Genomic DNA, 13,776 nt, shown 5'->3' with positions numbered 1-13,776 from the left:
CCTTATTTCCAGTCTGAATTTGTCTAGCATCATTGGATACATTTTAGAAATAATTGGATATATGATAGAAATCAACATTTAAAATGGTCTCCTAGAAAACTGAGTATGTTACTGCCTGATGATTAGGGCCCTACCAAATTCACGGTCCATTTTGGTCAATTTCATGGTCATAGGATTTTAAAAATCATAAATTTCATGATTTCAGCTATTTAAATCTGAAATTTTATGGTGTTGTAATTGTAGGGGTCCTGACCCAATAAGGAGGGGAGGGTTGCAACGCTACTGTAGGGAGGATTGCAGTAATGCTCCCTTTACTTCTGCGCTGCTACTGGTGATGGCGCTGCCTTCAGAGCTGGGCAGCTGGAGAGCGGCGGCTGCTGGCTGGGAACCCAGCTCTGAAAGCAGAGCCGCCAGCAGCAGCACAGAAGTAAGGATGGGATGGTTCTGGTATTGCCACCTTTATTTCTTTGCTGTTGCCTTTAGACCTGGGCCCTCAATCAGCTGCCGCCACTCTCTGGCCAACCAGCTCTGAAGGCAGCAGCACAGAAGTAAGGGTGGCATGGTATGGTATTGCCACCCTTACTTCTGCACGGCTGCTGGTGGGGTGCTGCCTTCAGAGATGAGCACCCGACTGATGGCCACCACTCTCCAGCCGCCCAGCTCTGAAGACAGTGCAGAAGTAAGGGTGGCAATACTGCAACCCCCCTAAAATAACCTTGCAACCCCCCTGCAACATCCTTTGGGGTCAAGACCCCCAATTTGAGAAAGCTGGTCTCCCCCTGTGAAATCTGTATAATGTAGGGTAAAAGCACACAAAAGACCAGATTTCACAGGGGGAGACCAGATTTCGTGGTCCACATTTTTCATGGCCGTGAATTTGGTAGGGCCCTATTGGAAGCTATCATTTCCCTTGTGCAGGCTGGGAAGTGGTTTTATTACTAGACAGCAAACTCCAAGTGGCATGAAATGTCTGACTTTGCCAACCGAGGAGTGCTACGTCACTGCATTAGCTGATCAGGTATTGAAAGAGAATAGGCAAGGGTGGTGATTCATCAGAATCTGGCATTCAATTCCCCAGCTGGTTAAGCAGAAGAGTTAAAACCCCCAAAGCCAATTATAAACCCAAGTGATTGGTTTCCAAGCTGAAATGTACACAAAATCCACACCTCTATGTCATACACATGTATTTGGTCAAAGAAAACTCCAACCTAAGTAGCAACATTCAAAACATTCCCTACAGAAGGAGAAACACCGTGAAATTGCAGGGGGCTCCTTGCCTCTTGTTATGAGCTCAGACTGGCCCACTTTACCAAATTCATTATCTTTTGCCATTTTTTCCCCTTGAGAATGGACACGCTGTGAGTGGCAGGTGGCTGCAAAATAGAACTTGACATTATTAATGATTATATTGATGTATTTATTGACACTGCTCTAGTTCCTAAGCATCCCAGTCATGGAGCAGGACCCTATTGTGCTAGGTGCCGGACAAACCCAGCACCAAGAAACAATCCCTGCCCTGAAGAGCCTGGTGTTGAAGAGGAAATAGCCAGTTTGTACAATTTTGTGGAACATACATTATTTGAGGAACACAAAATCAAATGGCAACATTTGCCCCCAGTTTCCTGCAGCTCTCATCTTGAGGAAGCTCTCAGAAAAAGCCCTGGGAGTGGGGAGAGCTGGCCTGTTAATCCAGGAGTGTCACTTCTGGCTTTGTTGTGTCACCGCCTGGAGGTCAGTGAAACCTATTTCAAGCCATGATGGTTAAAGCCAAATGTCTTGAAAACAGTACTCTCAGCTTTCCATTTGAACAATGCCCAGGCCAAGAAGACAAATAGATCAGGGTGAAATTAAACATCAATTTTGGTGGGTCACCACTGATGCCCAATCATAATCCACAGGACCTAGGGATAGCCCCGGGCCATAGGCTCAGCTTCCGTCGCCACCTTGAACAAACCAAAAGGAAAACGCACACCAGGGACAACATCATACAGAAGCTTGCGGGAACATCATGGGGAAGCGACGCCTGCATGCTCCAAATACCATCACCAGCCTTGGTCCACTCCACAGCAGGATACCATGCCATAGTTTGGAATGGAAGCCCACACACCATCTTAGTGGGCATTGAAATTAATGCCGCTCTTTGCATAATTAGTGGCACCCTCCCACCAACGCCACTTCCATGGCTATTGGTATTGGCTGACATTGCGCTGGCAAATATCTGACGAGATGCTGCGACAGTTGTGGAGTACATAAAGACCATGGCAAATACCACGCTACTGCTCCACCATGACCTAGATCATCCCCCTCGCCACTGATGAAAATCAAGAAAACCCTTCCGGTCTCACTCCTCCTTGCAGAAGAAAAGGACATTCACAGAAGATGGTCTGAAGCTGGAGCAGCTGCCAATGTACTAAGCAAAAATCGAATTGACAACTCAACTGTGCAAGTGCTGGGCTTGCCCACCCCATGGTGCATATGGACAGCTCTAGACTGTAACTGCCCCTGACATGGAAGATTCAAACATTTACCCCATAGATGGAAAGTGAGGGAACCACTGAACTGTGTCTGTGGCGTGGTGCAAACTATTGGACACATCACAGAGGGTTGCCCAATTTATGCTTACCCTGGAGGTGCCACACCCATTCATATGGCTGCCCCCTCTGCTCTAGACTGGATAAGAGACCTTAAGGTCCAGCTGTGGCCATATGAAAGAGAAGAGTCAGTGTCCAGCCCACCTCAGTTTGTGAGGCAGATCTTTCAACCGGTATGACCCAGCCCTCCATGAGCACTGTCAGAAGCACAACAAATAGAGGCATTCTCCCTGGGCTCTGTAACGCTCAGATGGTGCTCCTGCTGAAGTCAACAGGCATGCTACCATGCTTCTGAGGGCAGTATTAGGCCATTGGCTGTTTATGGGCTGCCCAAAGGCCACCTGACCTACCTGACAGCTGTTTGTCTTCAAAACCTTGATGAGTGACCCTCAGAAACATTTTATAATAAGAGCCTTCCTATGCCATTGGAAGAAGAGCAATAAAAAATGGGGTTTGGAAAAGTAATATGTATCTGCAATGTTAATAATCCCATATTTCTCAAGATAGTAGTTCCAGGATCTTGGCTTCAAGCCACTGAATGTAGACCCAATAACGCAGTAATAATTGCAGTGCAGTTAAATCCACTTGTTCATGCCATAATTCTTACTCCCACTTTCTAAGGCCTCAATTCAGCCTAGCATTTAAGCATGTGCTTCATAGGATGGGATTGCTACCATGCTTAAAGTTAAGCCATTCTTTGCAGAATCAGGGCCTAAGGCATCAGATCTGGAGACTATGTTCCATCCCTCAAGTGCCAGGATTTGAACTCCTGTTAGAGAGCTTATTCCTTCACTCTCCCACTTCCCTGGTCCTTCTTGCATGAACAGAGAGCAACAATACCCGAAGTCGCAAACAATTCAATGTTTATTGGGGTGAACTTTCAGCAAGCTTAAATACAAGTTCCTTTTTCCTTATTTTCAAATCCCAATTTACTTCCTGTTTGCCCCTAATTTATATAGTAATATTCTTAGCTATACCTTAACCAATCATTCTACTGAAATTTAACTAATCAATCCTAACATATTGTAACATGATTAGCTAACCAATTATATCCCACCACCTTAATTAGTTTACACCCCGCAAAATTAAGTATACAGCAGACAGAAACAATCACAGAACCAGACAGAGACCATGCCAATAAACAATAGCAAAGTGGGAACTATAATGACAAAACAATACAGAAGTGAGGATTTCACAACTATATCCATAAAGACATAAGAGTTTCCCAGCTGTGTCTATTGATAAGTGAGTTCTTACCAGACAGAAAACTATCAACCTAAATTTCCTTTTACATCTTCTAGGCACTTCCCTTTCTCTGGAGGTGATAGGCACTATCAGGACAGGATTGTATTCCTAACAGCCCAATAGCACCTTATTTCAATGTGACTAGTTTGGAATGTGAGGATGTGACCAGTCGCTTCTCAGCTTATAGAAAAGGAGTACTTGTGGCACCTTAGAGACTAACCAATTTATTAGAGCATAAGCTTTCGTGAGCTACAGCTACTCTGAAACTTCTCAGCTTATGGCTGCCTCTGCTGCTTAGCCAAAGAACTTAGCCTAAGAACAGGGCCTCAGACTGTCACAGTAAGAGAAGGACCTTACACTGGCAGACAGTGATTTTGATTCTTTCTTTTATACCTCTAACTAGCCAAGTGATAAGAATACACCTAAATTCTTAAAGTACAGACCTTTGCAGACAGGCCTGAATATCTATATCCTAACAACTCCCAGGAGCTGAGTTCGGTCCAGTTCCATCACTTCAGGAAAGCAAATAATCCTCTAGCAATAATGTTTCTGTACAGGCTCAGGAACACACAATCTACTCTCATATAGGGTGTGTGTGTGGGGAGTTCTATTTGCCATGTGAGATTTTAGCAAGGCCGCAGCATATGATTCCAGTTATAAGGGGCTGATAATCTGGGTAGGCATGCAGTTAGTTAATCTCCGTTTCTTTATAAGAACCAATTTACTAGGTGATCCCAACTGTGATGTTAGAACAGAGGTGGGCGAACTATGGCCCGCAGGCCACATCCGTCCTGCGGGACCGTCCTGCCCAGCCCCTGAGCTCCCAGCTGGGGAGGCTAGTCCGCAGCCCCTCCCCTCCTGTTCCCCTTCCCCCGCAGCCTCAGGATGCTGAGCCACCAGCGCTCTGGCCCACTGCTCCTGCTGGGCAGCGCAGCAGCATGGCTGGCTCCGGCATGGTAAGGGGGTGAGGAGCAGGGGGTCCCAGGGAGCAGTCAGGGGTCAGGGAGCAGGTTGGATGGGGCGGAGGTTCTGGGGGGGGCAGTCAGGGAACAGGGTAGGCTGGATAGGTGTGGGAGTCCCCGGGGGGCCTGTCAGGGGGTGTGGATGGGGGTCAGGGCAGTCAGGGGACAGGAAGCGGGGGGTGGGGGGTTGGATAGGGGTTGGACTCCCGGGGGGCGGTTAGGAGCAGGAGTCCCAAGAGGGGGCAGTCAGGGGACAAGGAGCAGGGGGGTTGGATGGGTCGGGGGTTCTGAGGGAGGCAGTCAGGGGGCAGGAAGTGGGAGGAGGCAGAGAGGGAGTGGGGGCCAGGCTGTTTGGGGAGACACAGCCTTCCCTACCCAGCCCTCCATATAGTTTTGCAACCCAGATGTGGCCCTCGGGCCAAAAAGTTTGCCCACCCCGTGTTAGAACTTCTTTCATTCATAATGTGGACATGCGCCACCTACCTACCAACCACCCAACCTTATAGGAAGTGTTGTAACGCCATTCTTCACGTTCTGGGCATGGGGCCATTTCCCTGCTGCCTCATCTGATGGTGGAAGTGCACTGTCTTTTGGCCTGGACATGAGCCATCAATAACCCTCCAAGCTGCAAGATATTATTATCCAGTTGCTGCTACATATGGTTCAGGGGACAGGTCACTGTATGGGAACTCTGAAGATTGAGTTCTATTCCCAACTCTGCCACTGACCTGCTGAGTGACCTTTGGCAAGTAACCTCACCTCTCTGTGCCTCAGTTTCCCCTCCAACCCTTTGTCTATCTTGGCTATTTAGGATTTGTAAGCTTCCTGGAGCAGAGACTGTCTCTTACTATGTGTTTGTACAGTGCTTAGCAGAACGGGGCTGCAAACTCAGTCAGAGCCACAATACAAATAATTAACCAACAATAAATAACCAATCATTAATCCATAACACTCTTATATAATTTCAAAGAGCTTCTCAATCTTTAATGTATTTACCCTCACAATGCCACAGGGAGGCAGAGCACTGCTATTATCCCCATTGTACGGACAAGCAACGAAAGACTTGTCCAAAGCCACACAGGAAATCAGCAGTGGAGCAAGGATTTGAACCCAGGTCTCTCAAGTCCTAAACTAGTGCCCTAACCACTGAACCAACCTTCCTCTATAAAATTACATAATAAAATAAAAATAATCAAAGCCTATAAAAAAACCCGCCAGGTTGCAGAGAGTGCTGTGCGTCATCCAGGTGTGCTCCACATAGCAATGTCCCGGCCTTTAGGAGATGTTATCCTTTATCCCTTGGGCATGCTCAATCTACCAATATCATACTCCACTTGTCAGTAACCCCACTAAGGCATTAGAAGGTGACATGCTGCTGGAAGACTTTATGTTAACTAACCTAGATATTAAGTCTACGTCTGCATGTTACAGTTACATGGTCATCCTTTCATCCCCACAAGACTTAACACACACCGAACTGTGGGAAGAATTGTCCTCAAAATCTGGGCACACCTGATTTACCACTATCCCAATCTGGCTTTAGGGGACACAGTACCTGTTTGGATAATCGTATGAACTACAGATGGGTGAAGCATGGAAAAAACATCTGTGACTGTTTTATTTCAGCCATGTCTGTGACCTATTCTGGTCCACTCGCCAGCAACAAGCAAGTGGTTGAGCTTTGTTAACATGAATAATTGCACAAAATTGAAAGACTGAACAAGCACTGAAAGCAAACTTCATATTGCACATTTCAATGCAAATCCTTATTTTGTGCTGTTAGAGTGATCCAATCAGAGACCAGAAACAATACCACCAGATTGCTGTAACTAACCCGCACACAGCAAGTGTCTAAGTTGGAGAATTTGCAAGAACTGCTTGCAAACTGTTCATGGAGGGAAAAGGATTTTAAGGAAGAAATTGACATACAATTTAGAATAATGAATATATTAAAAAATCTGCCTGTGAACATTTTGTAAGGAGAAAAAGAGGGAAAATTCAGGAAATAAATATGCTTTAAGACTTATCTGCTCCACCCTGGGGAAAAAAGAAGTTCCTGTATTTTGACAGATTCAGTGATCATATTCTATGGAAGTAGTGAAAATAGCCATCGAAATTCAAGCACCCACTCTCTACCACCCCACTCTCTGCTTATGTGGCTTTTTCTTCAGAGAAATGGATGGCAGGAAGCCTTTCAAATCAATGGGAAAGTTTCTGGACACCTAAAATATCCAGTTTTTCATTTCATTTGTCAAAACATTTGTTTTTTCAGCCTCCTCCTTCTCGGATGCCCATATCACCCTGCATGACTGTAGATATACGGGCGGCAGCCTGTTTGTATTAAGAACCATCAGGACTGCAGGAGTGCAGTGGTTCCTTCATGCTCCCTGACAGCTCTTTGAAAACGGGCGGCAGCCTGTTTGTATTAAGAACCATCAGGACTGCAGGAGTGCAGTGGTTCCTTCATGCTCCCTGACAGCTCTTTGAAAATGGGACTGGCCCATAAAAGCCAGATGAATGGTGGGATGACAGGAAAGAAATCATGGGAATTAGTTTGACCCCGAATCTCAGAACTCCAGTGCCTTCCAGCAAGTATCTCACAGTGACAAAAATCCCACAGCACAGAGCCTAGCAGTGGAGCATTGCACCATAGGATTTCTGCAAAGAATGCCGAATGCTTAATTCAAAACAACACAGTTCTGGGCACGATGATCCCAAAGGGAAGCATCTTAACCCAAGATAACAAGGTGGTGTGGATGCATTGTTGGCGCAACAATTGTTGTTCTGGATCGTTTAACGTGGATGAAAATAATTCTAAACAACTTTCACACGTGGACAAGCTCTAACTACAAAAGGCCTGTCTACACTACAGAATGAAGTCAACCTAACTTATGTTGGCATACAGCCACTGCAGTAATTATATCACTTGTGTGTGTCTGCACTTAGCTCCTTGTGTCGGCATTGCGCATCCTCTACAGGAGTGCTTTTATTGATTGTACTGTCAGTGTGGGAAGGCTCCTGAAAGCCACTGTCAGTTGGCATAAGCAACGCAGTGTCTACACTGACACTGTGTTGACCTAACTACATTGACCCTGACTCTACGCCGCTCATGGAGGTGGACTTATTAAGTCAGCACAGCTGGACAGTTACGTCAGCGGAAGCAAAATTTAAGTGCAGACACTTTCATAGTTGGGTCAACATAAGCTGCCCTCTATTGACCTAACTCTATAGTTTTCAGAGTAACAGCCGTGTTAGTCTGTATTCGCAAAAAGAAAAGGAGTACTTGTGGCACCTTAGAGACTAACCAATTTATTTGAGCATAAGCTTTCGTGAGCTACAGCTCACTTCATCGGATGCCAAGCTTATCCTCAAATAAATTGGTTAGTCTCTAAGGTGCCACAAGTACTCCTTTTCTTTTAACTCTATAGTGTAGACCAGACCAAAGTGTTTTTTTGAGACAAGTAAATAGAAATTCCTCTATGTTGACCTGGAACAAACAGTTCAGTGGAAGGAGTGGTCAGTATGATGATCAGTGTCTGGAGTGAAAGGAGGAATCAGAGGAGACAAGATCAAAGCTGTTCCTTTGCTCAAAGTGAACATTCATGCCACTTGTTCAGTGTTTCACAATAAAGTCATTCGGATCTTGTCTACACTAGGAAGTTGTTACCTCTTTATCCATACTACTATGCAGTACAACAGCGCCCAATTATAGGGGTTTAAGGGTTCCTATATCGGTATAAATCTTATTCCTGTATGGGAAGGGGAATAAGCTGTACCAATATAAGGCACCTTATAACTGCATCCACACTAGGTGCAGACCAGACTCAGTTACCAGGAAAAAGCCTTTATGCACAGAAATATGCCTGTGGTGCCCTGAGTCCAGACACCAGCACCAGAATGCCCTTTGATCTTCAGTGGGACCATTTCACAATCTTCAAGCACTGTCACCACCAAAGTGACCCTTCTTTTAAGGGTGAACAATATGGTCACCAGACTGGGATTCTCTTCCCAGCCCTGCCCAGACTTAATTGCCCCGCGCCTCAGTTTCCCTAGCTGCAAAGTGGGGCTATAACTACTACACTTGCCTACTTCCTTCATTCAGGGACATCTGCCAGCGGGAGCCAGGCTGTCCTGGGCAGAAGGGGTCAGGCAATGCGGAGTGGCCTGATCCGATGTGGATCCGGATTCTCAGACACACAGTTTGGGGAGGGGGTGCTGGTCCTGGCCTGTCCCCAAGCCCTGGCTGGAGGGAGCCCGAGGCCCCCGCAAGGGACCGGGGCTGCGGAGGGGAGGGGCAGGGATCCTGCTGCGCCGGGTTTGGCTTCCTTTGTCTGCGTCCCAAACCTCCCCGAGCCCGGGAGGAATGCGGGGCAGGGGCAGGGGCAGGGGCAGGGGCACGTGGCCCCCGCCCTCCCCGGGCTGCGGGTGGCTCAGGTCGGCTTGTGTCAATCAGGGCCCCGCGGAGCTGCGGGCGCCCAGCCACCAAACAGGTTGGAAAGTCATTAATTACCCAGCCATGCAGGGCTGCGCTCAGGCGACTGCGGCTGCCTCCGGGCTGCCGCCGCCGCTGCCTTGTTCCCATGGAGCAGGAGCGCAGGATGGCCGCCCCGCGCGGCTCTCCCGGCCGGCGGCTGGCCCCGCTGCTCCTGCTGCTGCTGATCGCCGCCGCCCCGGGCGCTAAGGTAAGGGGCGGGCGGGTAGGGGGGCGCTTACTCCGAGCCCCAGCGGGATCCGATCTGCAGGCACGCAGCCCTGAGCCCCTGCGGAGCGCTGGAGCCAGAGCCGAGAAGCAAAGGTGCCCTGCCCTGGGCTTGGGGCAGGCGGCCTAGGTGGCCTGCCTAGATGGCCCTCTTCAAGCTGCCCCGCTCCCAGGGTTAATCCCCCACCCCCACTCCATAGTAACAGCTCGGATCTTTTCCTGTCTTGTCTGTTTCCCCCATGTCCCCCACCCCCCTTTCAAGCTGCCCAGGAGGAGGCGATAAGACCCTGGCGGAGACATGTCCAGCGGCCCCAATGAAATCAGGAAAGGCAAGCTGTTTTCAAAGCCTCCTAGGAGCTCCACAAACTCACGTGGGGTGAAAAAAGGCAACCCCTGTCCCCCCTGCCCACGTTTGACTCAGCCGTGGCTAGAGTCCAGGTGTGGGGCAAGACTCAGCCCTGGTGGGCATTGGGCGGCTCTTACTGTGTTGGGTGTGACGGCACTAAACCAGCGCTAAACTCCTAGAAATGCCTTTGATGAAGTGAGGAGGGGTCAGGCAGGGGTACGGTACCCAGGGGCTGCCCACATGAGTAAGGTGAGTGGAGTTTGACCTTGGATCTGGAAGGAAGATTGCAGTTCCCTGACTGTAAAACAGGCAGAACCCAGCCAACCCCATATGGTGCCTAGGTTTATAAAACTTGTCAAGGCTTTCTTTGATTTTTTCTGATGCTCCGCTTCTGTTTTCACCCACATCCCAATGGAAAGGCTTAAAAATCTGGGCGGTTCAATGGGACAAGTATGTTGTGCATCTGATTTTCCCTAGCATTGTGCTTCAAGGCTGGTTGGGAAAGGGATTTTGTGCTGCTTGCCCTAGAGTTCCCTCCGAGGACTGGACCCCTCAGACACAGCAATGACTCTGGCACTCAGAAAGGAGTGATGGAGGTGAAATGGCAGCTTTTGGCAATGCAGGAGCGCAGATCAGCACCATCAGAATTGTACACATAGGGCTCTTCCCCTGAAAAGTGCGTAAACTGGTCAAGAATTAGCCCACAACTGTCCAGGGGAATAACTACCCTCATCCACCAAATTATGGACCCCTTCCTTTAAAGCTGGGGTATTGTGAAAGAATATTGTTGTGTTATTCTTTTATGAGCAGCAAAGAAGCCATGCCCTTTGTACCACAGGTAACCAGTGCTCACAAGCCTGTGGATGGAGATGAAAACTGATCCATTCCCTCCTTCCCCCTCCACTTCTCCTCCCACCCCCCTACCCCCCAAGTATGTGTGAAGTAGGCTCCTTGGTTAGCCAGCCTCATTTCACCATTCTCTGTAGCTGTGTGAGCACTGGAGCCCTCAAGCCATTCATTTTGTCCTTTCTGGAAGGGCAGAGACACACCCTCTGACCCAGCAGCCAGGCTCTTATTAGAGCTCTGTCCCCTTTAATAACACTTGTCTCCTAGCAGCTGTAAAGCCCTTTCTGTGAAATCCTCTTATTATAGGGCACTCACTCAAAGGCCTGGCCTGTAAGAACCACCTCTGTTATTATGACTGGAGGAGGCAAAATCCTAACTTCAATCATTCCACTGAACAGTGCCGCGACCTCCTCTCAGCTTTCATGGGTCGCTGAGCACAACGGGCTCTGTGCTTAACGTCTCTGAAGGAACCCCATATAGTTTCTTTATTGCAGATGGTTGATTCAGTGCTCCTTGCCCTGTTCGACTTCCATCTATGGCCTTGTCTTCACTGCTAAAAAGAAGGTATATTTATTAACTCAGGGTAAATAGTGTGCATGAGCTATCCTGAGGTAAAAACACAGGGAAGACCAGCCCCTTTAGTTTTACTATGAGGTCAACAAAGCAAGGTCAACCCCAAGTGGTGGTATAGTGCTGACCTCACCTAATTTACCTTGTGGTAGAACAAAAGTCTCTTGTCTTCACTGTGTTTTCACCTTGGGATAACTCATGCATCCGATGAAGTGAGCTGTAGCTCACGAAAGCTTATGCTCAAATAAATTTGTTAGTCTCTAAGGTGCCACAAGTCCTCCTTTTCTTCATGTACCTTAATTACCCTGAAATATATACCCTGTATATGAGCTATCCCAAGGTAAAACACACTGAAGACAAGACAGTTTAGTTTTACTGTGTGGTAAATTGGGTGAGGTCACCACTAACCTGCCACCTGGGGTTGACTTTGACTTGTTTACCTCATGGTAAAACTAAAGTAGTTGATCTTCACTGGGTTTTTACCTCAGGATAGCTCATGCGCATTCATTTATTGCTTTCCCCCAACACTGAGGTTTATGAGCAGATTCCATCCACATCTGTTTTGAGCTCCTGTTTGAACCTTTTGGGGGTTGCCTGGGTGGTTTTATATACCAAGTTATACCTTGGACATCTCCTTGGTTGTCCATGGCCTTTCTCTCCATGCACTCTTCCTTACAGAACAATTGTAGGTAGTTGGGTCATTCTGGCACATTTTGAGGACTGTGGTCATACTGCACTTTTGATCTATGGATGTCATCCTTTCTAGTCTATCTAACCTTGTCACACCTAGGATTTGGCAAAGGGACTTTGTTTCAAATGTTTGCAGCTTTTGCCCCATATGTTTTGCAATACTTCGCAACCATAAAGCAATGTGAATACAATAAGCATTATATATAAACTAGGGCTGTTGATTAATCGTAGTTAACTCATGCGATTAACTAAAAAAAAATAAATCGGGATTAATCACAGTTTTAATTGCACTGTTAAATAATAGAATACCAATTGAAATTTATTAAATATTTTGGATGTTTTTCTACATTTTCATATCTATTGTATTGGGTTATAATTGAAATCAAAGTGTATATTATTTTTTATTACAAATATTTGCACTGTAAAAATGATAAACAAAAGAAATAGTATTTTTCAGTTCACCTCCTACAAATACTATAGTGCGATCTCTGTCGTGAAAGTGCAACTTACAAATATAGATTTTTTTTTTTTGGTACATAACTGCACTCAAAACAAAACACTGTAAAACTTCAGAGTCTACAAGTCCACTCAGTCCTACTTCTTGTTCAGCCAATCACTAAGACAAAAAAGTTTCTTTACATTTACAGGAGATAATGCAGCCCTCTTCTTATTTACAATGTTACCAGAAAGTGAGAACAGGCTTTTGCATGGCACTTTTGTAGCGGGCGTTGCAAGGTATTTACGTGCCAGATATGCCAAACATTCATATGCCCCTTTGTGCTTCGGCCACCATTCCAGAGGACATGCTTCCACACTGATGACACTCATTAAAAAAATAGGTTTCAGAGTAGCAGCCGTGTTAGTCTGTATTCGCAGAAAGAAAAGGAGTACTTGTGGCACCTTAGAGACTAACCAATTTATTTGAACATAAGCTTTTGTGAGCTACAGCTCACTTCATCGGATGCATTCAGTGGATGAAGTGAGCTGTAGCTCACAAAAGCTTATGCTCAAATAAATGTGTTAGTCTCTAAGGTGCCACAAGTACTCCTTTTCTTTTTATTAAAAAATAATGCATTAATTAAATTTGTGACTGACCTCCTTGGGGGAGAATTGTATGTCCCCTGCTCTGTTTTACCTGCATTCTGCATTTTCATGTTATAGCAGTCTCAGATGATGACCCAGCACATGTTCGTTTTAAGAACACTTTCACTGCAGATTTCACAAAATGCAAAGGAGGTACCAGTGTGAGATTTCTAAAGATAGCTACAGCACTCAACCCAAGGTTTAAGAATCTGAAGTGCCTTCCAAAATCTGAGAGGGACGAGGTGTGGAGCATGCTTTCAGAAGTCTTAAAAGAGCAACTCTCCGGTGCGGAAACGACAGAACCCGAACCACCAAAAAAGAAAATCAAGCTTCTGCTGGTGGCATCTGACTCAGATAATGAAAATGAACAGGTGTCAGTCTGCACAGCTCTGGATGGTTATCGAACTGAACGCATCATCAGCATGGAAGCATGTCCCCTGGAATGGTGGTTGAAGTATGAAGGGACATATGAATCTTTAGCGAATGTGGCAGGTAAATAATATCTTGCAACGCCAGCTACAATAGTGCCATGAGAATGCCTCTCTTGTTTACATTAAATTGAGAACATTGAGAATGTTCTCAATTTCAGATGACATTGTAAACAAGAAGTGGGCAGCATTATCTCCTGCAAATTGTTTGTCTGAGCAATTGGCTGAACATGAAGTAGGACTGATTGGACGTGTAGGCTCTAAAACAGGGGTGGGCAAACTTTTTGGTCTGAGGGCCCCATCTGGTAATAGAATT

The 13,776-nt window shown here is 46.6% G+C and overlaps 1 protein-coding gene across 2 annotated transcripts in view; it reads left to right on the top strand.

The window, feature by feature from the left end:
* The first annotated feature begins 9,322 nt into the window (after positions 1-9,322).
* Positions 9,323-13,776, top strand: part of LOC140915916 (ADAMTS-like protein 2) — a 45,288-nt gene continuing 40,834 nt past the window's right edge. For both annotated transcript variants that reach the window (XM_073356538.1, XM_073356537.1), the window contains exon 1: positions 9,323-9,480. Coding sequence is in view for 1 of the 2 variants with exons in the window: in XM_073356537.1 (XP_073212638.1) it covers positions 9,379-9,480 (102 nt within the window). In the remaining variant the exon portion in view is untranslated. The remainder of the gene's footprint in view (positions 9,481-13,776) is intronic.

This window comes from Lepidochelys kempii, chromosome 8, assembly GCF_965140285.1.
Source record: "Lepidochelys kempii isolate rLepKem1 chromosome 8, rLepKem1.hap1, whole genome shotgun sequence".
Taxonomy (NCBI): domain Eukaryota; kingdom Metazoa; phylum Chordata; order Testudines; family Cheloniidae; genus Lepidochelys; species Lepidochelys kempii.
Note: the sequence above shows the minus strand (reverse complement) of the source record. Positions and strands in the feature narration are given on the sequence as shown.